This window comes from Leucopleurus acutus, assembly GCF_964270905.1.
Source record: "Leucopleurus acutus genome assembly, chromosome: 2".
Taxonomy (NCBI): domain Eukaryota; kingdom Metazoa; phylum Chordata; class Mammalia; order Artiodactyla; family Delphinidae; genus Leucopleurus; species Leucopleurus acutus.
In genome coordinates, this window is record NC_139143.1 from 127576238 (window position 1) to 127600837 (window position 24600).

The window sequence follows — 24600 nt, forward strand, 5'->3', positions numbered from 1 at the left end:
AATAAGTCTAGTTAACACCCATCATCACACATAGTTACAAGTTTTTTTTCTTGTGATGAGAACTTAAGATCTACTCTCTTAGTAACTTTCAAATATATAATAACAATATTATTAACTATAGTCACCATGCTGTACATTACATGCCCAGGACTTATTTATAACTGAAAGTTTGTACCTTTTGATCACCTTCACCCATTTCATCTACCCCAAATTATATGTTTGTTTGTTTTTTTTTTTTCCGGTATGCGCGCCTCTCACTGCTGTGACCTCTCCCGTCGCGGAGCACAGGCTCCAGACGCGCCGGCTCAGCGGCCATGGCTCACGGGCCCAACCGCTCCAAGGCACGCGGGATCCTCCCGGACCGGGGCACGAACCCGCGTCCCCTGCATTAGCAGGCGGACCCCCAACCACTGCGACACCAGGGAAGCCCTATATGCATTTTAATACAAAAAAAGAAACAGTTTTGACCCAACATCACATCAAAATGAAACTATTATCAGTTAAATCTGCATATCCTTTGGTTACAAAGAAACTTATCTTAAAAAAATTAGAATGTATTCTACAACAATTTTTTAGCTCTTTGCTTTTTGAATATCTAGGGTATTAGACTGTTCTCTATATAACTATGTGGTCAAACTGTTGCCACATAAAGATGAGAACTGGAAGATAATTCTCCATGGGTGTCTCGTGTTTCCACCTGTCTTATGAGCAGAGGAACTGTCTTACTCTTGACTATCTTTTTAAGGATGTTTGTACAGTGAGCAGCCTTAGAAGATAGAGAGAGTGGCTCCCTCTGAGCAGAGGGCAGGTTTGCTCAATATCTAATATAATAAAGGCAATGTCTTCCTCTGGGGAAGTGGTCAAGGAGGTTTGCTTGAAGCTCATTTTAAAAGCCTGGAGTTTCCCAAGCTTGGGATTCTTCAGCTATAACACCAATCCACTGTGTGCACATCTACCTGGACAACTACACATCTTAGAGGATGGGAGTACGTGGAACCAACACAAACAAGAAGCTCATGTTGCATGCTGTGCCATTAGTAATAAAGTTCTTCGTTTCTGACTCAGTCTTTTGTCTTCTGACAGAAAACAGTATGGTAAGCTAAACTGCTAGTTTGCAAGTTAAGGTAAAAATCTTAGACACTTCACAGTCCTTGACAACGAGAATCTGTTCCCCACCTCATCACGGCATTTAGAGCGATTTCAGTAGATTATGGTAGACAGTATCCATCCTCACTATCTGCAATCTGGGGACTATCAAAATTTGACAATTCATATGAAAAGGGTATTCATTTTGGTCCTATAGTAAGACAAAACAATTGTGTGATTTAACTTTCTAAAGAACAGAATGGAAATAGCCAAGTAACAATATAACTAGATCACTTGCTTTTCCTCTCCTTCCACATTCGTTCCCTTAACTGCATTACAGGGTTGGATTATAGAAATGCTTATTTATTACACTTAAACTACATTTAATTATGATTGAGCATATTTTAAGCTCATAAATAAGTATATAGGAAGTTCAAACAACACACAATGTATTAATATTTGAATATTTTACCAGTAGCATATGATAATTATTTTAGCTGGAAATATGTGTTAACATGAAGAAAGTTAAAAAAAAATCTTAATCTAGCTTATAAAGAAAAACTAGATTGCTCATCCAGATGAAGTGGTTCTTCTGGGCAAATATTTTAGCAAATCTTTTTACATTTATTCCCTAATTTCCATCCACTCTAACAGAGCTTAATGAATTTTATCTAGTCATCACTTCTACTGAACATGGCTCATACCTATGCTAGAGAGTGGGCAACAAGCAGCACCTAAATTTCTGGAACTTCTTTCTTCTTCTTTTTTTGGGGGGGGGGCGGGGCGCCATGTCACATGGTTTGTGGGATTTTAGTTCCCGGACCAGGGATCAAACCCGGGAACCTGGCAGTGAGAGTGCCGAGTCCTAACCACTGGACCGTCAGGGAATTCTCTGAAACTTCCTTCTACTGGAATTCTTATTATTTCCATATTTCTCAACATGGTTGATGGTATCACCACCTAGAATCATATTTAACTCTTCCCTTCTGTATTAATTTGCTAGGGCTGCCATAACAAAGTACAAAAATTAGGAGGCTAAAACAACAGTAATTTATTGTCTCAGAGTTCTGGAGCCCAGAAGCCTAAAACTGAGGTGTTAGCAGAACCACACCCCCTCTGAAAACTGTAGGGGAATCCTTCCTAATTTCTGGTGGTTTTCCAGCAATCTTTGGCATTCCTTGGCTTGTAGATGTATCACTCCAATCCTCTATCTTCACATGGCATTCTCCCTGAGTCTCTGTGTCTTCACATGGCAATCTTCTTATAAGGACACCAGTCATATTGGATCAGGGGCCCACCCTACTCCAGTATGACCTCATCTTAACTAATTATCAATACATTTGAAATGATCCTATTTCCAAATAAGGTCACATACTGAAGTACAGGGGGTTAGGACTTAACGAATCTTTTTCAAAGGGACACAATTCAATCCATAACACCTTCCCCTCACTAAAAAATCGGATAAGTCATGAATCGCTAAATCTGGTTAATCAGCACTAAATCTCCTTAATATCTTTCAAATCAACGTCTTCTCTCCTCCACCAGCCACTCCATCCTCTCCATTCTCCTCCTTTACACACACACACACACACACACACACACACACACACACACACACAAAACCCTGTTCCATTCTCACTGTTTCTACCCTTAATCATCAATTCTCTTCTGCACTACTGAAAGTTTCTTAAACTATCTTGTCTCCTTGGTTTCAACCACACATCCCAAAACCGTTTATGCTACCACCCAGATGATCTTTCTAAAATAGAAATCTTATCATGTTATTCCTCTACCACCACCACCACCCTCTTCCACTCTCCAGCAACAGACCTTAAAACTCTTCAGTCATCTAAAGGAGAAACTGATATAAAGCCCTTACTTCATCTTTTTGCCACTCTCTCGTATGCACTCTATCCCCCAGCTAAACCAAGCTGCTTACTGTTTCACATCTCTTGGCTTTTACATATGCTGATCCTTATCTAAAATGCTCTTCCCTTCCTGAACACTTGACATATTTTACTACCTTTTAAACTCCCTTGACCCACAAAGAACTGTAAACATTTTTTGTGCTACGACCCTTCTTATGTTCCTCTATTATCATACTTATCACATGGTGTTCCAACCCTACTACATGCGTTTTTTTCTTAACTACACCTGAAAAGCCTACCTCAAGGTCAGACATCTTTTGTGCGCCTAGCACCTAGTACATAGTCTGTTCCATAATAAATATTATTGAATTATATTTTTGGTAGTTTTTTACCAAACTCTGAAACTTTTGCTTGAAGTGAAAGATTTAAAAATGTGCTACCAGAGAGGTTAAACTAAAAAGCAGCTAAAAAATAATTTAGGAAAAAGAAAGATTTTTAAAAATCACTGCTTGCTAAAGAATGATCAGAATAGCTTTAAAATATTTTAAATGCATTACTCACCACATATCTATTAGAATGGCTAAAAAAAAATTTAAAAACTGACAATATACCAAGTACTAAAGAACATGTGGGAAAACTGGACCTCTCATACATGGCTGACAGGAATGCAAAATGGTATAAGCCCTCTGGAAAAGAGTCTGCAGGCTTCTCATGAAGTTAAATATACACTTACAATATGACAGGGCCATTCCACTCCTATGTAACCTAGATAAATTAAAACTTAACACTCACACAAAAATCTGTACACAAATGTTTATAACAGCTTTATTCATAATCACCAAAAACTAGAAACCTAAATGTCCTTCGGTGAGTGAATGGATAAACTGTGGTACATACAAACAACGGAATACCAGGCAGAAATTAAAAGGCACAACCAAATGGATAAATTCTAAAGTACATTATGCTCAGTAAAAGAAGCCAGTCTCAAAAGGTTACATGCTATATGACTGGTAAAAACAAAACTATAGGGAAGGAATGCTTAACCATACTCAGTGATTGCTGGGTTAAAGTTAGGAGTCAGGGAAGAATTTGGCTACAAAGGGACAGTACTAAGGAAATCATCTGGTGGTGACAGAACTGTTCTGCATCTTGAATGTGGTAGTACCACGAATCCATAAATGTGCCAAAATTCATAAAATTGTAGACCAAAAAAGATTTTACTGTTATGCAAATTTTAAAATAAACAAATGTATTACTTCCTAGGCATGAGGATAAGCTGCCCTTTTCCTCTACTCCCATATACCTTACCCCTAGACTTGAAGATTACTTTACGTGAGGAGAAAGGTGGAACAGACTAAAAGAATGGCTTTGAGATGGAAATTCAAGGAGTTTGCTAATACATTATGGACATTTATCTTAAAAGACTGAATTATAAGATAATGATCTATAATTTTAGAGAAAGGCAAAGGCGAAGAGGTACTGAAGAGTAGAGCAAACAGACCTGAAAATTAAAGGATGGATTGTCTTCCTAGCATTCATCTCCATCCTATAGTACCACGACTTTATAATTATATCTGCATTTGATTTGCTTTTCCATATGTTTCGGCAACACACAAAATGACTGAAGAAAAAGTATTTAATTTTAAGAAGATATAAACCCATTTTTATTTCAGTATTTCAAATCTAAAATAAAAGGGATTAATTGGTTGGCTGCCATTTTTGCATCAAAAGCTGCAGAATGATGATGAAGAATTTCTTAAAAGTCTAGTGGAATTTAATATTAGGGTTAAACGTAAAGGGAAGTTAATACATTTGAGTAAATGATATTCAGCATATTTAATACTTCACACCTGTCTCTGCTTGCCTGTTTTTCTTCCGCAGCCAGCTCCCCTTCTCCCTGTTATTGCTTCCTCCCTTTTCTTCCCTGCCCTCCCAAACAATGTGCCATTCCCTTTTCCTCCTCAGTACCTTCTAGAAATTTGCCACAAACCTAAATTATCTAACTGCTTTTAGGAATGACTGCATAAAATATAATTCATTTCAAAGGCTGTGAGTTTAAATGTGACTAATGGTCAAATTCAAATACTGTGGTGCTCTATTTCTAAAACATGAGAATAGGAAATAGAAGTAGTCTAATAAGACATTTAGTATATATCTAATGTAATTATTAACACTAATTTACAATTATTTTTCAAAAAAATTATGTGTGTATTTCAAATTATAACTTTTTCAATATATCTGGCAACTAATGTGTACTTGGAATGCTGAATAAAGTAAAAAATATTAGTATTACATTTTATAAAATAAAATGTGTATATATTAACAAAAAATAGGGCCCTAATCAGTCTGTGAACAATTTTTTGTAATAGTAATTCACAGTAATACAAATAACTATGAATCTTGCAGCTTACTGAATGTATACCCTGAGTTCCAGACACTTAAGTTTCCAAGAGTAATTTCCCTACCTTAGGCCTTTGGGCTGAGATTATGTGAGTAAGTCTTCTACTGAGACGGAACTATAGAAATAAGGTGTTTGAGAAGACAACAGCTCTTTGCAGTTACTGAACAACTGATGGTCTTCCATTTTCTTTTGTCCATTTATAAAACCAGAATGACCTTTGGGTTAACTCTAAAAGGTGGTGTGAGCCACATGCCTGTGGAAACACAATTTTATAAAATGCTCCCTTGTGAACCAACAATTAAGGCAAACATATCAATATTACCTTTCTGCTGCCTTGTTTACTCACCTAAAAAAGATGGTCAAAAATGAAAATTTGGAAAAGGGAAAAGAGAAGAAGTTGGTGAGTAGAAAATGGAACACCTGGCTATTTGGTAACTACTCCTCGCAGAAACACTCTCTGCATTACAAAATATCTATTTGCTGAATTTCACCTTTTAGAACTATACTGAATGCCAAAAAGAATACTTTAAAATTCTCAGTATCATTCTAACAAACTTCAGAAGCATCCAGTGTTGGAATTTGGGGGTATTAATTAAGACATCATTGAGTCATAATAAGAATGTAAAAGAAATATTCCTTCTGAATAACAGTGTAAAAGAAAACCTCGCCTAAGTTTCCAGACCTGCAAAGAAAGATTTCTTTTAGCTAAACTATTTATGATAACATTTTAAACCATAACTTGTAAATATAAATAAACTTAACATGAAGTTTCATAAATGAGAAAAAAGCATCACGTTACACTTTTTTCTAACATAAAAATCAGTTCTTTAAATAGTTCTCATTTTTTAAGTTATATAACAAATATTTTCTTATATAGAACATATAGATGATAATTCTGAGGTTAATATAATGTAATTTTCAATTAAAATACAAAATTTAGCAAATATTACTTTCTTTTGCTCTTGGGAAAAATGAATTCTAGGTTCCTCATATTAAGACATATTATTTCATTAGTATAAGATGTGAGTTGTTATTATTCTTCAGTGTTTCCTGAAACTTGTTTAGCCCTGGGAAAATCTGCTTCATACTTCTTTTTGAGATTACTTAAATATGTTCGTAAACTGTCTGGATCCAACTGAGAGTTTCGAGCAGTTTGAACGAGCCTAGTAGCTAGATGGTACACAGCTCTCTGTCTTTCCATCTCAGGGGTACTCCTTTGGCTTTGCTGTTATTGAAAAAATATAGATAAAAATTAAAATATGAATACTATCATTTTTATTTTGGCAATATTCTATCTCCTTTCATAGAAATAAGAACTCAATGGTTAACCAATCCCTTTGGATAAGTCAGCCCCATCCAACTAGCTAATCATGTACCAGAAGAAATAAATATTATTTTGGAGAATAACATTTCTCATGAGTATTTACTACTTTATGACAGATCCTTAATCCTTGAAAACCACTTCTCAATGAAAAAAAAAATCTGCTAAATGGTCAAATATCTCAACACAACACCAAAGAGTAATAGAAAATCCACAGAGTTATGTTCTACAAACACTTTCTCATCAAAAAGTTATGGGAAAATAGCACTCTGCTCATTGCTATGCAGTATTCATAATTTTAAATGTCACTCAGAGTACTACTCTGTATCTCCTACTTTAATTCCCCAACAGATAAACTAGTGGACAGAATGGGTCATCAGTAAACTGCTTGTCCCTCAAAACAGTTCATATATAGGATTGCTAGAGCCTAAAAGAAAATACTGCCTGAGGGGTAAATTACATTTTTAAAATAAGCAACATAAATTGCTAGTTGAAATTATGTCTTAATTATACTTACAAACTATACTTAAGGATACCCAAGAAATAATGTTTAAAATGGGAATCTTCTAATACTTTGGAAGACCTTTAGAATTCAGTCCTTGAATACCTCCCTTCAGGGTTGGGAGTATAGCTAGAAAATTCTACATTCATTTCTTTGCCTGAGCTAGAAACAGGAAGCAGCATTTTCAATCTTAACTATGTAAAGACTTAGCTTCCATTCACTAAAGGAAATACAATCCCTTCAACTCCTCAATAGCCAAGAATTCCAGATATTTCTCTACTTTCACTATAGGAAAAATGAATACGACTCCGTGAGGTAGAATAAGATTATCATATATTGATCCATCCATCTGTTTGATACACTGATTGATCAACTATCAGTTTATTATTTAAATGACAGTTATTGAATATCTATTATTATCTATATTCCAGACCCTATAACTTGCATTCATGACTATGGGGGCATACAAAAATGTCATCCTGACATGATAATGGAAGTCAAAAAGCTCAGTCTTACAGTGAAACAGACATGTTTACAAGCAACTGATTAATCATGAAAAGTCCCATAAGAGGGATATAAAATGTTCAGAGGAAAGAAAGTTCACTTCCAGCTTGTGTCAAGAAAAGCTTAAATAGGATGGAGTACTTGAAATGAATCTTGATGGATAGAAGAGCCTAGAAGGGAGGGCATTCCAGATGGAAGAAACAGAGAGAACAAACACATTAGAAAGTATGGTACACAATCAGGTCAAAATGATGAAATGACAAGTAATTCAATGTGGCAGAAATGTACATTATAGTTAAATTGAGTAATGTTATACAACACTGAGGTAGTAAACAAAGGGATATCATAAAGCAGTAGTTAACAAACTTTAGTTTGCTTAAAAATCATCTGAAGACTGGTTAAAAATGTAAATCCTTGAGCCACAGGAGACCCTTGAAAACCTGGGATGGTACCCAGTATCCCAGGTGATTCTAACGTAGGTAATCCTCAGATTACATTTTGAGAAATAATCATAGAAGACTTTCAACATTAGGCTAAGGAGTTCAACTTTTATTTGGTAAGACACAACTGAAAATTTCCGAGCAGAAAACAACATAAGAACTATGCATTAGAAGACAATCTTGTAGAAGTATGTAGAATGGGTTGGAAAAGAGAGAGAACCTACTGCTTAGTCCTAATGAGAGGTAATTAAGAAGAAGGATTCATAGCTCTGATGGGTCACTGGGAGATCTGAAAGTGAAGAGATGAGAAGATTTTTCAAAAGATGATAAATTTAATTTCGAACCTACTGAAGAGTGAAAACATAAATTAAGATTTCAAGAAGAAATACGGATAAAAATATATAGATTCAGAGTCAAAAAGAAATGAAAGTGGAGGCTGAGGAAAGGTGAGATCAGCAAGAGTATAGAATTTTTTTTTTTTTTTTTTTTTTTTTGTGGTACGCGGGTCTCTTACTGTTGTGGCCTCTCCCGTCGCGGAGCACAGGCTCCGGACACACAGGCTCAGCGGCCATGGCTCACGGGCCCAGCCGCTCCGCGGCATGTGGGATCCTCCCGGATCGGGGCACAAACCCGTGTCCCCTGCATTGGCAAGCAGACTCTCAACCACTGCGCCACCAGGGAAGCCCAAGAGTACAGAATTTTAAACAAAGAAACAACGGTAAAATCTTAGGAATACTTCTGTTTGGTAGGTGGAATAATATAAAGCACTAGTGAAGAAAGGAAAGAAGTAATAATCAAAGGGGTAGGAGAATAAGAACATCCAGGAGAGGACAATTCCACAGTAGCCAAGACAGGGAAGAATTATGAAAAGGGAAAGAAGGGTAGTGGCAAACGCCGTAGAGGGAACAGGGAAGATGAGAAGTGAAAAAGAGGCCATACGATTTTATGAATAGTTAGTTTTTAAGAGGAAACTTTCTGTGGAGTGATGACAAGATCCAGTTTGCAAGTGGAAAATGGAAGAAGCAAGTATAGATTACTCTTGGGAAATTGGCAGTAAAAGGAAGAGAAATATAATTTGAGAAGGTAAAAAAAAAGATTTATTGGGAAAAACTTAACCATATTCATAGGGAAAAAAAAAGCCACTGAAAAAACACTAAGAAGAAAAGAAACTGATGAAGAAACTGATCTTAATCGAGATGGAAAGAAGGTAGAAAAGTTAACCTTAAAAAGGTTGGAAGGGGCTTCCCTGGTGGCGCAGTGGTTGAGCGTACGCCTGCTGATGCAGGGGACGCAGGTTCGTGCCCCGGTCCGGTAAGATCCCACATGCCGCGGAGCGGCTGGGCCCGTGAGCCATGGCCGCTGAGCCTGCGCGTCTGGAGCCTGTGCTCCGCAACGGGAGAGGCCACAACAGTGAGAGGCACGCGTACCGCAAACAAACAAAAAAAAAAGGTTGAAAGGTAATCTCTTCCTCTGAAATAGGAAGGAAGAGAAATAGGTGAAAAACAGAAATTCCAAAATAGAATTCTGAAGGAGGAAAAGGTTCAAGGACTCACCAGGATGCCCTCAAGTCTCTCAAAAAGTATAGGAGGTAAATTTTTTTGTAGAGAGTAAGGTTATTGAGGGCTCAGGAAGAGTAGAAACATTTTGAAAGAGTTACTATAAGAAACCACATAGATTAATGGGACAGAAGAAAAAACTATTCAGTAAAATATTCAACCAAAGTTAGTATATACAAATTTGCAGTGGCTAAAATTAGCCTGAATATATTTTGAGCAGCATCAGGAAATCCAAAACCTAGAAGGCTACTGGAGAGGTTGCCCATAATTGGAATTTGGCAAGAGGAATTCTGAAGAACTAGGTAATGAGAGGTTCTTTAGAAGTGAAGCACTGCCAAAATTACTGGCAAAGGAATTCCAATGGAGTAGTTAGGCAAGTAGAGTCATAAAAGCAGTCTAGGAGGTCAAAAGACTGAGGAATGCGAAAGAAAAATTGAAGGCAGGTTAAGAAAGAGTGAAAGACACAGGAAACTGTTCATACTGAAGAAAATTTCATACTGCACCTAGCATAGTTTACTGAACGCACTGGATTCTTAAAACAATATAAGGCAACTTGATGTAAAAACCTGAAAAAGGATTTCCAAATTTTCAGTTAACAGATGTGAATTCTGTGTTGGATCTACTGCTTCCTAGCAAATCACTTAAGCTCTATGAACCTCAGCTGTAAAAATGCACATAAAAATAATACCTTTATTATTTATCTTTTATTAGACCTAACTGCTTCAAGAAGAGTTATGAGGCTTATATATGATAATGGATAGAAGAGCTTTGAAAACTATTTAAAAAGACATGAAAATGTTGTGCATAGTGATTTTTATTTTTAATGCTTACTTTATAGAGATTTCTTTTCTTATCATAAAGTCAGTGTAGTAACAAGTAGGAACTGAACTGTTTAACTTTTGTCTCCTATCTTATTAGTAGGTATGCTGGGAAAAGTTATAATAGATCAAACCAAAAAAGTTTTGAGAAGTAAAAAGGATTTTCTTTATTTAGGAATTAGGTTTTTGTTTTAAATATTTTAATTATTAATTATATATATTTAGATCCGAGGCCATAATAAAAATGTACACTAAAAGTATTTTCTTGAATTTGAAAAACAATTCTTATTGCTAAAGAGTTTCTTACCAAAATTTGTCTGGTTATTTGACTTGTGATTTCTTTGGCATCCAAGACAATTGATGGTGGAAGTGACGACACCTCTGCAGCTTTTAATCCTAAAATTATCAAGAATGGGGCTTCAATATTATTATTGCTGGTTTTGTTAAGTTTGTTTTAATCAGTATTAATCTTTTCTTCACAGACTTAAATTTCCTTTCTTAGGTATTTATGAACTACTTAATTCTCAAAATTAAGTTTCCCTAAGTTCTGGATGACAACTTACCAATTATGAGATTTAATTACTTGCTAAGACATGTAAGACAAATTAGAATATCAATTACCTCTGAAGATACCTCTGAGATAGCAGAAAACATGATAGGGAAAGGAAAAGAGGTAATAAAAAAATCAAATGGTAGTAATAACATTGAAATTCCAACTACAAATTCAGTTGGTTTATAGGTCAAAGGAAATAACAGGTTTTTCAGGGTAGAAGAAAGTGTAGTCAGAGATAAGCCTACAGCTGAATATTCATCTATCTAGCGGATCAACGAGGGAAGAATTTCTCTGAAGACATAATGGTAGGTGACTACTCTTCATGCAAATTCAAATACCAACTAGTATTCTCATGTTCCCAGATTTTTATTGTGTAAATGCCTTATAGGCTTTCTACTATGTGCTAATAGTTTATTTATTGCTTTAGAGGCAACAGAAGCAACACTAACATTTATTTAGAAGTTACTAATTGCTAGGCACTATGCTAGGCAGTTTGTATTTGATAATTCATTTAATCTTCAGAAATCCACATATATCATCATTTAATAGATGAAACTGAGGCTTATAAAGATTAAACATCTGATACAAATAAAGTTATCCATTTGATTTTCCCATTTCAAATAGCAAAACAAAGATGCTATTTTTACCCTCACAAATGTCACATTCATAGCTAAAATAACTTTTGGAACTTTATGTGTAAAATTCAACTGAAAATTCCCTCAATCTGTGCCACTTTACATGTCACAAAATAATTTAGATAGAAAATATCTAACCCAGTTTATGAACACACATAATTTGGTAATACATTCCATTTTAAGACTTAAGATTTAGTTATCAAGTTCCCTGAATCTGAAGAAAACAGAGGGATGCTGTTACTGAAAGAGTATCTAAGAAATACATAATTTTCAATTCATTATATAACTTGCAAATATAATTACATTTTTCTAAGGATAGAAACTATACTTCTGGGACTTTCATGTATTATAATTCTACATAGTTACTGTTAATATGTTTTAAAATAAGCTTAATATATATAAAATGTGAGTTTGACATAGAAAATACAGTCTTAGATCATATAAGCACTCAAAAGAATGAAAAGGAAAGTTGCTTAGACTGACAGTCAAGTAAAGAGAAGAAAGTTTGTCTTACAAGAATATGTAGTGTTTCAGTGTATGTATATAATTTCTATATGCAATACCATAATTTTTTTCTTCTGTAAGTCCCTTAGAAAGTTTGTAGGTATACAAGATTGCTTCTTTATTTCTTGAGGTGTTCTTTACATGTTGAACTTCAAAATGCACATTTTCTACATTAGGATATAGAACATCTATATGGCATAGTTCCAGGAAATGTGTAGCGAACAGTGTAAATGCCTAGAATATACAACAATGAATATCAGTATTTTTAAATGAACTAGAAAATTTTATTTTAACTATTTAAACATAAATTTTTAGTTTAACCTTCTAAGTAGCTTAGCAGAAATGTAGAAATGAAACTGATGAACTTTGACGCTAACATGGTCAATTCATCTTAAAATGTTTTGAAATTTTATATTCAATGAAGAAAAACTATTTATTATGACTACACACACACGTATGTTACGCTATGGGAAAGAGAACAAATGCAAAATTCCTAAAAAAAGAAACCTGAAGATATTGAAAGGATGAAGTTTACCAGAAATAAAGCTACTGAGGTAATCATTTATTAGAGAAGTAATCCACAAATGAAATAATAAAATTTCCCTCAACTTTTAAAAACCTTTACTTTAAAACTAGCTTCCTTCCATATAAGTAGTTTTGGGAAAGTGAAATCAATGGATTGTCTTAGATATTTGAAATTGCAAAGGTTTCTGCTTTTATATTTGCATTGTGTTTGGGATAGGTACTTAAGGGGAAAAAAGGTTGAGGACACTGCTTAGTACAATGATTCTTAAACTTTAGTAATCCCCTGGAGAGCTTGTTAAAGATGCAAATTCTTGGTGCTTATCCCGCTCACTTTCTAACAATCAGCAGTGTAATTTAGGGCCCCAGGGAACTGCATTTTCCCTAAGTACTTTAGGTGATTTTGATGGAGGTGTTTCAAGTGACTTTTGACCAGCGCAGTGGCTTCCTGCCCAGAGTTACTGAAGCAGAAGGAGATATGACTCTAACTCGTTATGTTTTAAGATACAAGTGAGAAACTAAATAGGTGATTAGTGGAAATTTTAAATATTAAGACATTAAAAAGAAAATATCTGACTGGCAAATGGCTATCAACTATGGAAAGGGGGTAGCAGAGGGAGGAATGGTTTTGTATATGACAGAAAAATAATAAATCTCAAAAACTACTAAACAAACCAAAAGGTGGTATAAAACAAACCAAATTTACAAAGCAACAGGAAAATATTTAGAAACCCAGTAAACTATCAATATTTAGAGACCATGTTCATAATAACAATAACATGCCCAAATTTTATATATCAAATCAATCTATTCTAGTAACTCTGTAAACTCTATTTTGGGTTAATTAGACTTAACGAATAATTATTCAGGACCTTTATATTGCAGGGATTGTGCTAGGCACTAAAGATACTAGATTAGAAATTAGGCTCCTTAAAAGTAAGTAGCGAGCTTCCCTGGTGGCGCAGTGGTTGAGAGTCCGCCTGCCGATGCAGGGGACGCGGGTTCGTGCCCCGGTCCAGGAAGATCCCACGTGACGCGGAGCGGCTGGGCCCGTGAGCCATGGCCGCTGAGCCTGCGCGCCTGCAGCCTGCGCGTCCGGAGCCTGTGCTCCGCAATGGGAGAGGCCACAACAGTGAGAGGCCCAAGTACCGCAAAAAAAAAAAAAAAAAAAGTAAGTAGCAATAATTATATTTTTACTATCAAGCCAGCTGCTTCAGGATGGTGGGGAACATGATAAGACAAGTGAATTCCATGAACACGGGCCCATTGCTGCATTGCATTTGTTAGGAAGTGAGTTCCTTAATCAGAAGCAATTCTGCAATTCTGTGTGGAATACTGTGATGGTGGATAAAGCATTCTGTTAAGTTCATGGGTGGTAGTTTTTGCAGAAGCCACATATGCAGGGAAGGCAACTCTGTATCCACAGTAAGTATCTAGTCCAGTAAGAACAAGTTGCTGCCCTTTTTGTGATGCAAGTGGTCCAACATAATCAACCTGCCACCAGGCAGCTGGCTAATCATCTTGGGGAATGGTGCTGTATCAGAGGCTCAGTGCAGACTGGGCAGGTTGGCCATGGTGAGTGGAAATTTATTTTGCTGAGCCCATACACAACCTCCATCCATGCTACCATGGCCACTTTGTTCATGAGCCCCGTGGGTGATGGCAGGGGTGGCTGAGGAAAGAGGCCGACTGATATCCACAGAACAGGTCATCCTATCCAGTTGATTATTAAAATCCTCCTCTCCTGAGGCCACTCTTTGGTAAGTATTCACATGGGACACAAATATATTTCCATTTTTTTGCTTATTCAGAGAGATTTATCCACATCCCTCTTCCCCAAACATCCTTGTCACCAATTTTCCAAAAATGTTCCAAGTCTCAGCCATACCATTGGCTACAGCCCATGAATTGATATATAATCACACAACCGGCCATTTCTCCTCACAAGCAAAATAACAACCAGGTACAATGCTTCAAGTTCTGCCCAGTCAGACAATTTTCCTTCACCAGTGTTCTTCAGGGACTATAAAGGGACTATAGTGCTAGAGCTGTCCACTTTTGGGTAGCACCTGAATATCATACAAAACGATCTGTAAACAAGGTAAGTCTTCTCTTCCCCTGTCAACTCTCTATAAGGCCACAGGTACACGGTGAAAGAAAGTAGTTTAGTAGGAGTGGGGACCATGAGTACTTGGGCCATGCCTTCATGTAACTTACTTGTGCCTTCAGGGACTTCTCAGGCCCAATCATGTATATACCCCTTCCATTTGATGATGGAGTGCTGCTGTGCATGCCCAACGTTATGGCTGGTGGATCAGATAACACCCAGCTCATGATGGGCAGCTCAGGTCACATGATAACTTGGTGGCCCGTGGTTAATCATTGTGTCTCTACTAAGGCACAGTAGCAGGCCATGAGCTGTTTCTCAAAAGGACAGTAGTTATCTACAGAGGATGGCAGGGCTTTGGGCTTTGCTCCAAAATCCTAATGCCCTGCGCTACAAGTCACCTACAAAGGGCCTGCCAAAGGGGCCAAATAGCATCTCTTATCTGTCACTGATACTTCAAACGCTATTGGACCTGCTTGATCATATGGCCTAAGTAGCAGAGCAGCTTGCAAGGCTGAACCTGTTGCAGAGCCTTCTCCCGCTCCGAGCCCCATGCAAAACTAGCAGTATTCAGGTCACTTGGTAAATGGGCTGGAGTAACACATCCAAATGAGAAATAGGTTGCTTCTAAAATCCAAAGAAGCCAACGATATATTTTGCCTCTTTTTAGCTGTAGGACAGGCCAGGTGTAACAACTTATATTTCACCTTAGAAGGGATAACTCAACATGCCCCATGTCACTGGACTCCTAGAAATTTCACTGAGGTAGAAGGCCCCTATACTTTTTCCCTTTTTTACATTTTTTAAAAATTGAAGTATAGTTAATTTACAATATTGTGTTAGTTTTAATTGTATAGCAAAGTGATTGAGTTATACATATATGTATATTCTTTTCCAGATTGTTTTCTATTATAGGTTATTATAAGATATTGAGTATACTTCCCTGTGCTATGCAGGAGGTCCTTGTTGTTTACCTATTTTATATACAGTAGCATATATATGTTAATTCTAAACTCCTGATTTATGTCTCCCCCAACCCCTGCTATCCCTTTGGTAACCATAAGTTTGTTTTCTATGTCTGTGAGTCTATTTCTGTTTTGTAAATAAGTTCATTTGTATCATTTTGTTTAGATTCCACATGTGAGTGATATCATATGATACTTGTCTTTCTCTGACTTACTTCACTTAATATGATAATCTCTAGGTCCATCCATGTTGCTGCAAATGGCATTATTTCATTCTTTTTTATGGTTGAGTAGTATTCCACTGTGTGTGTGTACACACACACACACACATATACATACCACATCTTCTCTAGCCATTCATCTGTCTATGGACATTTAGGTTGCTCCCATGCCTTGGCTATTGTATATAGTGCTGCTATGAATACTGGGGTGCATGTATCTTTTCAAATTATAGTTTTCTCTGGATATATGCCCAGGAGTGGGATTTGGTGGATCATACAGTAGCTCTATTTTTGGTTTTTTAAGGAACCTCCATACTGTTCTCCAGAGTGGCTGCACCAATTTATATTCCTACCAACAGTGTAGGAGGGCTCCTTTTTCTCCACACCCTCTCTAGCATTTATTATTTGTAGACTTTTTAATGATGGCCATTCTGACTGGTGAGAGGTAATATCTCATTGTAGTTTTGATTTGCATTTCTCTAATAATTGGTGATACTGAGCATCTTTTCATAGATGCCTGTTGGCCATCTATATGTCTTCTTTGGGGAAGTGTCTATTTAGATCTTCTACCCATTTTTTGATTGGGTTGTTTGTTTTTTAGATATTAAGCTGTATGAGCTGTTTGTATATTTTGGAGATTAAGCCCTTGTACGTAGCATCATTTGCAAATATTTTCTCCCATTCTGTAGATTGTCTTTTTGTTTTGTTTACGATTTCCTTTGCTGTGCAAAAACTTTTAAATTTAATTAGGTCTCATTTGTTTATTTTTGGTTTTATTTCTATTACTCTAGGAGACAGATCCAAAAAGATATTGCTGCAATTTATGTCAGAGAGTATTCTGCCTATATTTTCCTCTAGGAGTTTTATAGTCTTACATTTATGTCTTTAATCCATTTTGAATTTATTTTTGTGTATGGTGTTAGAGAATGGTCCAATATCATTCTTTTACATGTAGCTGTCCAATTTTCCCAGTACCACTTATTGAAGAGACTGTCTTTTCTCCATCATATATTCTTGCCTCCTTTGTCATAGATTACTTGACCATAGGTGCGTGGGTTTATTTCTGGGCTTTCTATCCTGTTCCATTGATTGGTTTTTTGTGCCAGTACCATACTGTTTTAATTACTGCAGCTTTGTAGTATAGTCCAAAGTCAGGGAGGTTGATTCCTCCAGCTTCGTTCTCCTTTCTCAAGATTACTTTGGCTATTTGGGGTCTTTTCTGTTTCCATACAAATTAAAAAATTCTTTGTTCTACTTATGTAAAAAATGCTATTGGTAATTTGATAGGGACTGTACTGAATCTGTAGATTGCCTTGGAGTACAGTCATTTTAACAATATTGATTCATCCAATCCAAGAACAGGGTATATCTTTCCATCTGTTTGTGTTGTCTTCAATTTCTTTCAACATCTTCTAAGTTTTCAGAGTACAGGTCTTTAGGCCCCTGTACTCTTGTTGGATTTATCTCCCCTTTCTGATACACAGATGTCTTACCCAATAAGTCTAGAGTAGTTGCTACTTTGTTCTCACTAGGTCCAATCAGCATAATGTTCTCAATGTAATGGACCAGTGTGATATCCTGTCAAAAGGAATCAAGATCCTTACAAACTAGATTATGACGGAGTTGGAGAGCTGATATACCCTTGAAGTTGGACAGTGAAGGGGTACTGCTGACCTTGCCAGCTGAAAGCAAACTGCTTCTGGTGATCTTTATTGACAGGTATGGAGAAAAATGCATTGGCTAGATTAATTAGCCACATACCAGGTACCACGGGATATGTTAATATGCTCAAGCAATGAAATCTCATCTGGTACAAATAGCTGCAATTGCAGTCACCACCTGGTTAAGGTTACAATTATTCATTGTCATTCTCCAAAGTCCATCTGTCCTCTGCACAGGCAAAATATATGAGTTAAATGGGAATGTGATGGGAATCACCACCCCTGCAACTTTCAAGTCCTTGATGGTGGCACTAATGTCTCCAATCTCTCTAGGAATGGGGTACTGCTTTGGGTTACTATTTTCCTACCAAGAAACAGTTCTAGTGGCTTCCATTTGCTCTCTCCTACCATAACAGTCCTCACTCCACAGGTCAGGGAACCAATGTGGGGATTTAACCAGCTGCTGAATACACATATCCCAATTATACATTCTAGAACTGGGAAAATAATCACAAGATGGGTTGCATACCCATCGGGCTCACTGTAAGATAGACCTGAGCTAAAACTCCATTGATCATCTGACTTCCATAAGCCCTACCCTGACTGGCAAACCACAGTGATGTTTTGGGTCTCTGTAATTAGAGTCAGTTCAGAGCCAGTGTCTAGTAGCCCTCAAAAAGCCTGATTATTTCCTCTTTCCCCAATGCACAGTTACCCTAGTAAAAGGCTGTAGGTCCCTTTGGAGAAGGCTGGGAGAAAACTTAACATAAAACATTTTTGGAGTGTACCAGAGTCCCTCCTCCTGGGGACCTGGCTTCCCCTTCATTTAAGAACTTCTAGATCTGTAAATTGGCTCAGATCTAGAAACTGGCTGAGGGGCCCTGACTCTCTTTTTTATGGTTCAGGCTAGACTTTTGTTCACCTGACCTAAAACTTTTCTGCTTATACAGATCACGTACGAATTTAATAAGCTTCCTTTCTATTTCACTTCTAGGGACACCACAATCAACTAGCAAATGCCATATGACTGCCCAAGTCAAAACTATTCTGATTGCTGCTTGGACTCCGCTGTCTGTTTTGGTAACCATGCCTGTCTTGCCTTTGGTAGTAGAGTACAATCCATTGGTACATCCTGCTACGGCAAGATCCAGTTACTCCCACTGTATTCAAGTTTCCTAATTCAGTGACTGCAGTTTCCACTGTAAGATATGACCTACAGAGAAGAGTGATCACAGAGCTCTTTAAGGATGTTGGGGCTCTCCTCACAAATTTATTTCTCACAGTCACGGTGAAAGGTATGTCTTCTGGACCCTTGCAGAGTAGGTGAGTAGGTCTTAAATGACAAATCCATAACATTCCAATCTCCCTAATCCTCTGAATCTTTTCCTTTACATTAAACCAAGGCAGATACAGCATTTGCAAGTCACTCACTATGGGCTACATTTTGGTTCATGTTTCAACTAACGAACCAAACATCCTGAGCTGCAACATGAAATTCAAAACCTCTGCTTAGTGAGTACACATCAATAAATTTGGCCTTATCCAACTTCATGTTCCTTCCATCATTATCCCACATCCTTAATATTCAGTTCCATACATGTTCCCCAGATTTCTATCTGTATTTATTAGAAAACTCAAGTAGTTCTTTTGAAGTGTAGTGTACCTCTCATGGGCCACACTTCATACCTCACCTTTACGGGCCTGCTGGGACCTGAGTCTATTTATAGTTTAGAAGCACAGAAGGATGGTAAGGGTGGATCCTGAGGAGAATTAGCATTGTTTTACAGGGCAACTGCCTTAGGGAAAGTCATTACAGTTTCTTCAGACAAAGCAGACTTAATCCCCTCATATGGGCTGGGGATGCTACTCACACTGAGGGTAGAGAAGCCTCTTCCACTGGCAAAGAAGACTCATTAGAACTTAGAGGTTCAATGTCCCCAGCTTTATTAGAGTCTTCCCACATGTCTCCACTCCAACCTTCAGGATCCCATTCCTTGCCAATCAATGTTTTGACTTTAAAAATAGAGTCGCGGGCTTCCCTGGTGGCGCAGTGGTTGAGAGTCTGCCTGCCGATGCAGGGGACACGGGTTCGTGCCCCGGTCCGGGAAGATCCCACATGCCGCGGAGCGGCTAGACCCGTGAGCCATGGCCGCTGAGCCTGCACGGGCCGGAGCCTGTGCTCCGCAATGGGAGAGGCCACAACAGTGAGAGGCCCGCGTACCACCAAAAAAAAAAAAAAAAAAAATAGAGTCGCTACTATGTGGCTGGGAGTTCAACTTGCACTGTAATTCAGCCAGTCAAAGAATGAGACTCTGGGTTTGATTTTCAGTAACCTCAGGCTATAGGAGATAAGAGTCTCCTTCAGGACATACATAGAAGCTTTCAGGTCATTTAGGCACGGATTTACTCAGGAATTTGAATTCCTGAACTCATCTTTTCTTTCCCCACTTTGTTCAGCAAATTAGAAGCAACCAGCCAATCTCATTATATTTGTTAGTTTGCCAAAAACGTTTGAAAGTATCATATACACAGTTACCCAGCTCCTTGCTTCTTATAAGTGGTTGATTAAGAATATCCAATGGTGGGACTTTTGTGGTGGCACAGTGGTTAAGAATCCACCTGGCAATGCAGGCGACACGGGTTCGAGCCCTGGTCCAGGAAGATCCCACATGCCACGGATCAACTAAGCCTGTGCACCACAACTACTAAGCCTGTGCTCTAGAGCCCGTGAGCCACAACTACTGAGCCTGCGTGCCACAACTACTGAAGCCCGTGCGCCTAAAGCCCGTGCTCCGCAACAAGAGAAGCCACCACAATGAGAAGCCTGCACACCACAGTGAAGAGTAGCCCCCACTTGTTGCAACTAGAGAAAGCCTGTGTGCAGCAACAAAGACCCAATGCAGCCAAAAATAAATTAATTAATAAATTAATTATTTAAAAAATTTTTAAAAAAGAATATCCAATGGTGATATCTTGCATATTTCTATTGCTAGATCACACTACGGACTACCAGTTCTTTCTTTACTACTGGAAATAGAGTCATTAGTATCTTTAAATCTAATTAGCTTAGAAAATCGATTCTAGAAACTCCAGAACTAACTCAAAACATTCATCCTTAAAATTCTGTTCCCCTAGAACCACTCTTGATATTAAAATCTGTGTTAGTCAGGGTTCTCCAGAGAAACCAATTAATAGGATATATTTGTGTGTGTGTGTATGTGGGTGTGTGTCTGTGTCTCTGTCTGTCTGTAGAGAGAAAGAGAAAGATTTATTATAAGGAATTGGCTCACATGATTATGGAGACTGACAAGTCCCCAAATCTGCAATCATCAAGCTGCAGACCCAGGAAAGCTAATGATGTAGTCCCACTCCAAGTCCAAAGGCCTGAGAACCAGGAGGGTCGATGGTGTAGTTCTAGTCTAAATGTTAGCATGCTCAAGACCCAGAAAGAGCTGGTGTTTCAGTTCCAGACTAAAGGCAGGAAAGAACCGATGTTCAAGACTGAAGGTAGTCAGGCAGGAGTTTCCTCCTACTCCAAGGGGTCAATCTTTTCATTCTATTCAGGCCTTCAACTGGGCCCCACTCAAAAGTGACTGGCTAAGGCTCACCCACATTAGAAAGGGCAATCTGCTTTACTCATTCTACCAATTCAAATTCTAATCTCATTCAGAAACACCCTCACAGATACACCCAGAAAATGTTTGACCACATGTCTGGGTACTCCATAGACCAGTCAAGCTGACATATAAAATTTAGCAACACTGTTACTAATTAGCTTTTAATCCCAATAAGTAATATATGCATCTTATTTATATAAGAAATTCTTATCGAGTGAAATAGATTCAGAATTAACAAAGACTAATGTTATCTATTAACATTAGTTCTGATTCATCACATATCCTTCTTTAAGTATAAAATAAGATTTTTCTCAAAAAAGAAAAGAAAAACATGAAAAATACAAAAAAAAAGAAAAAAAAAGATTTTTCTCATTCTATATATAATAAATCACTGTGGACTCATTTAAGGTATAGAACCTCATCTTAGGGATATTTTAAGGTACTTTAAATATAGAAAAATATTTTTATTTAAGTTTTTTCATACCAGTATATATTTTGAGTGATTATCTAAAAAGATATTTTACAAGTTACCTTAATAATAGAGCAAAAATCATAGTTTGTTTAACATAGTTGATTTATGAAAAAACATTTCCTTTAAAGAAGTGAAATCTCAGCTAAGTAGATTTTCCATAAAGTGACTTCAGATACATAGTTTACTTCATGTTATGACATCACAGTCAATGTTATTACACATAGAGTCAATTATTGAAATGTTTTCATGTTTTGCTATTTAATTTGATTAAATTAAAGCCAAGTGACTAGTTTTGACATTATTTTTGTTTCTTGATTTCCTCCTTTCGTTTTGTATACCATGACTATCATATTAACTGTTCTTGCTTCCATCAGAAATGAAGAAAATATAAATGCTATGGTATGTTTTTATTAACTACCAAATGCTATTTTATTAACATACCAATGCTATGGTATGTTTTTATTAACTACCAAATTGTTTAATGAGCCATTTTGTAGGTGCCTGTAAAATCCAATTGTAATGAATTTATAAAGGATACATCAAAAAAGGACTCAACACATTATTTACAATAGCCAAGGTATGGAAGCAACCTAAGTGTCCATCAACAGGTATATGGAGGGCTTCCCTGGTGGCGCAGTGGTTAAGAATCCACCGGCCAATGCAGGAGACACGGGTTCAAGCCCTGGTCCGGGAAGATCCCATATGCCATGGAGCAACTAAGCTCGTGCACCACAACTACTGAGCCTACACTCTACAGCCTGTGGGCCACAACTACTGAGCATATGTGCCACAACTACTGAAGCCCATACACCTAGAGCCCGTGCTCCCAACAAGGGAAGCCACCGCAATGAGAAGCCTGTGCACCACAACCAAGAGTAGCCCCCGCTCACTGCAAGCAGAGAAAAGCCCACGCGAAGCAACGAAGACCCAGTGCAGCCAAAAACAAAATAAATAAAATAAAATAAATAAATTTATAAAAACAGATATGTGGATAAAGAAGATGTGGTATATATATATATACATATATATATCACACATACACACACAGTGGAAAACTACTCAGCCATTAATAAGAATGAAAAATTCTTTAATTGAAGTATAGATGATTTACAATGTTTAAGATGTACAGCAAAAGAATATATATATATTATTTTTCAGATTCTTTTCCATTATAGGTTATTGCAAGATATTAAATATAGTTCCCCGTGCTACGGTAGGTCCTTGTTGTTTATCTATTTTGTATACAGTAGTGTGTATCTGTTAATCCCTAGTTTACCCCTCCCCACTTTTCCTTGGTAACCTTATGTTTGTTTTCCATGTCTGAAAAAAGAATGACATTTTGCCATTTGCAGCCACATGGATGGACTTGGAGGGCATTATGCTAAGTGAAATAAGTCAGACAGAGAAAGACAAATACTGTATGGTATCACTTATATGTGGAATCTAAAACTACAACACAAAGTGAATAAAACAAAAAGAAACAGACTCACAGATATAGAGAACAAACTAGTGGCTACCAGTGGGGAGAGGGAAGGAGGCAGAGGCAATATATGGGCAGGGGAAAAAAGAAAAAGGGTTATTATGGGATTATATGAAATTATCTGGGTGAAACTTTTGAAAATTGTAAGGCACTGTACAATTTTTAAAATCTTTCATTCAATAAAAGAAATTTTAAAAAAGGGCTCAAAATTAATGTACTTAAAATAAATAGAGAAGAATACCTTTAAGCTCAGCAGATATTCACAAACAGCGTAACAAATGCCAATACCTTCTTCTGTATTAGTACCTCTGCCAAGTTCATCAATTAATATGAGTGATTTGTCATTAGCATTATGTAGAATATATGCTATCTGAAAATATAATTTCAGTATTATTCATTGTGACCAAACAGCTGTCACTGTTACAGGAAAAAATGAGGAAAAATCCAGTCTCATAATTAGTTCATTTGAAATATATTTTTAAGAGAAATCCTGCTGAGCAGAAACTAACGCATTGCTTTTCTTTCTAAAAATCTCATTACTTAGTAATTCCAATAGAATAAATGTATTAACAGAATACATTTTTGGAGTGTACATAAATAGTCATATGCATATGTGTATGAGACAACAGGGTAAATAAACATTATCTAGAATATTGATATTTCAGATACAGTGAAATAAACCAATGAATTAAATGTTTAAATAAAGCACAAAGATGGTCATTTTCTTCTCTACAAATGATTAATCAATTGTTGTCATAAAATGCGCGGAACTATCTCTCAAATTTATTTTACCATCTCTATAGCCAGTAAAAATGAAAAGAAAAATTTAGGGAAAAGCATCCAAGTCCATTGATTCCCAATTAAAGAAACTTAAACCCATGCCCAATAAAGACGTATGACATGACACAATAGTAACCTTCATGGCCATTTTACCTTTCCATAGAATTAAGCTTCTTGAGAGCTAGGACCACTTAAAAATACACCTCAAACACCTAGTATATTGTTATATTCTCCCATATATAGTCAACACATACTAAATAATTATATAAATATCATATACTGTGGGCAAATAACTTTATTCTCCCGCTATCTAAAGAAAAAAAGTTATCTGCATAGTGATCCAATAACTCCTACCTACTAAAGATAGCCCAAGAGCTGTACTGAATTCCTTTAGCCCTTCAAGCTTACTTGACATTTGCTCAGATCAAAAATAGGTGATGATACGTACTTTGTTAGAGGAAGTGAAAATTCTACAAGAGCACAGAAGTGGATGATTTTTAAAAGCCTTTTAACACAGTGATCTTTTATTTTAAAATCAAGCCTAACAGGAACAATAGATATTATGCAAAATGTTCCTGAATAGGTCA

The 24600-nt window shown here is 36.9% G+C and overlaps 1 protein-coding gene across 1 annotated transcript in view; it reads right to left on the minus strand.

Moving 5' to 3' along the window:
• Window positions 1–6388: 6388 nt before the first annotated feature.
• The window catches only part of MSH4 (mutS homolog 4), a gene marked incomplete at both ends in the record, with an annotated part of 97174 nt that continues 78962 nt past the window's right edge, over window positions 6389–24600 (minus strand). The window contains 4 exons of the mRNA XM_082863144.1: window positions 6389–6580; window positions 10804–10892; window positions 12248–12422; window positions 23475–23603. Coding sequence (XP_082719270.1) covers window positions 6389–6580; window positions 10804–10892; window positions 12248–12422; window positions 23475–23603 — 585 coding nt within the window. The remainder of the gene's footprint in view (window positions 6581–10803; window positions 10893–12247; window positions 12423–23474; window positions 23604–24600) is intronic.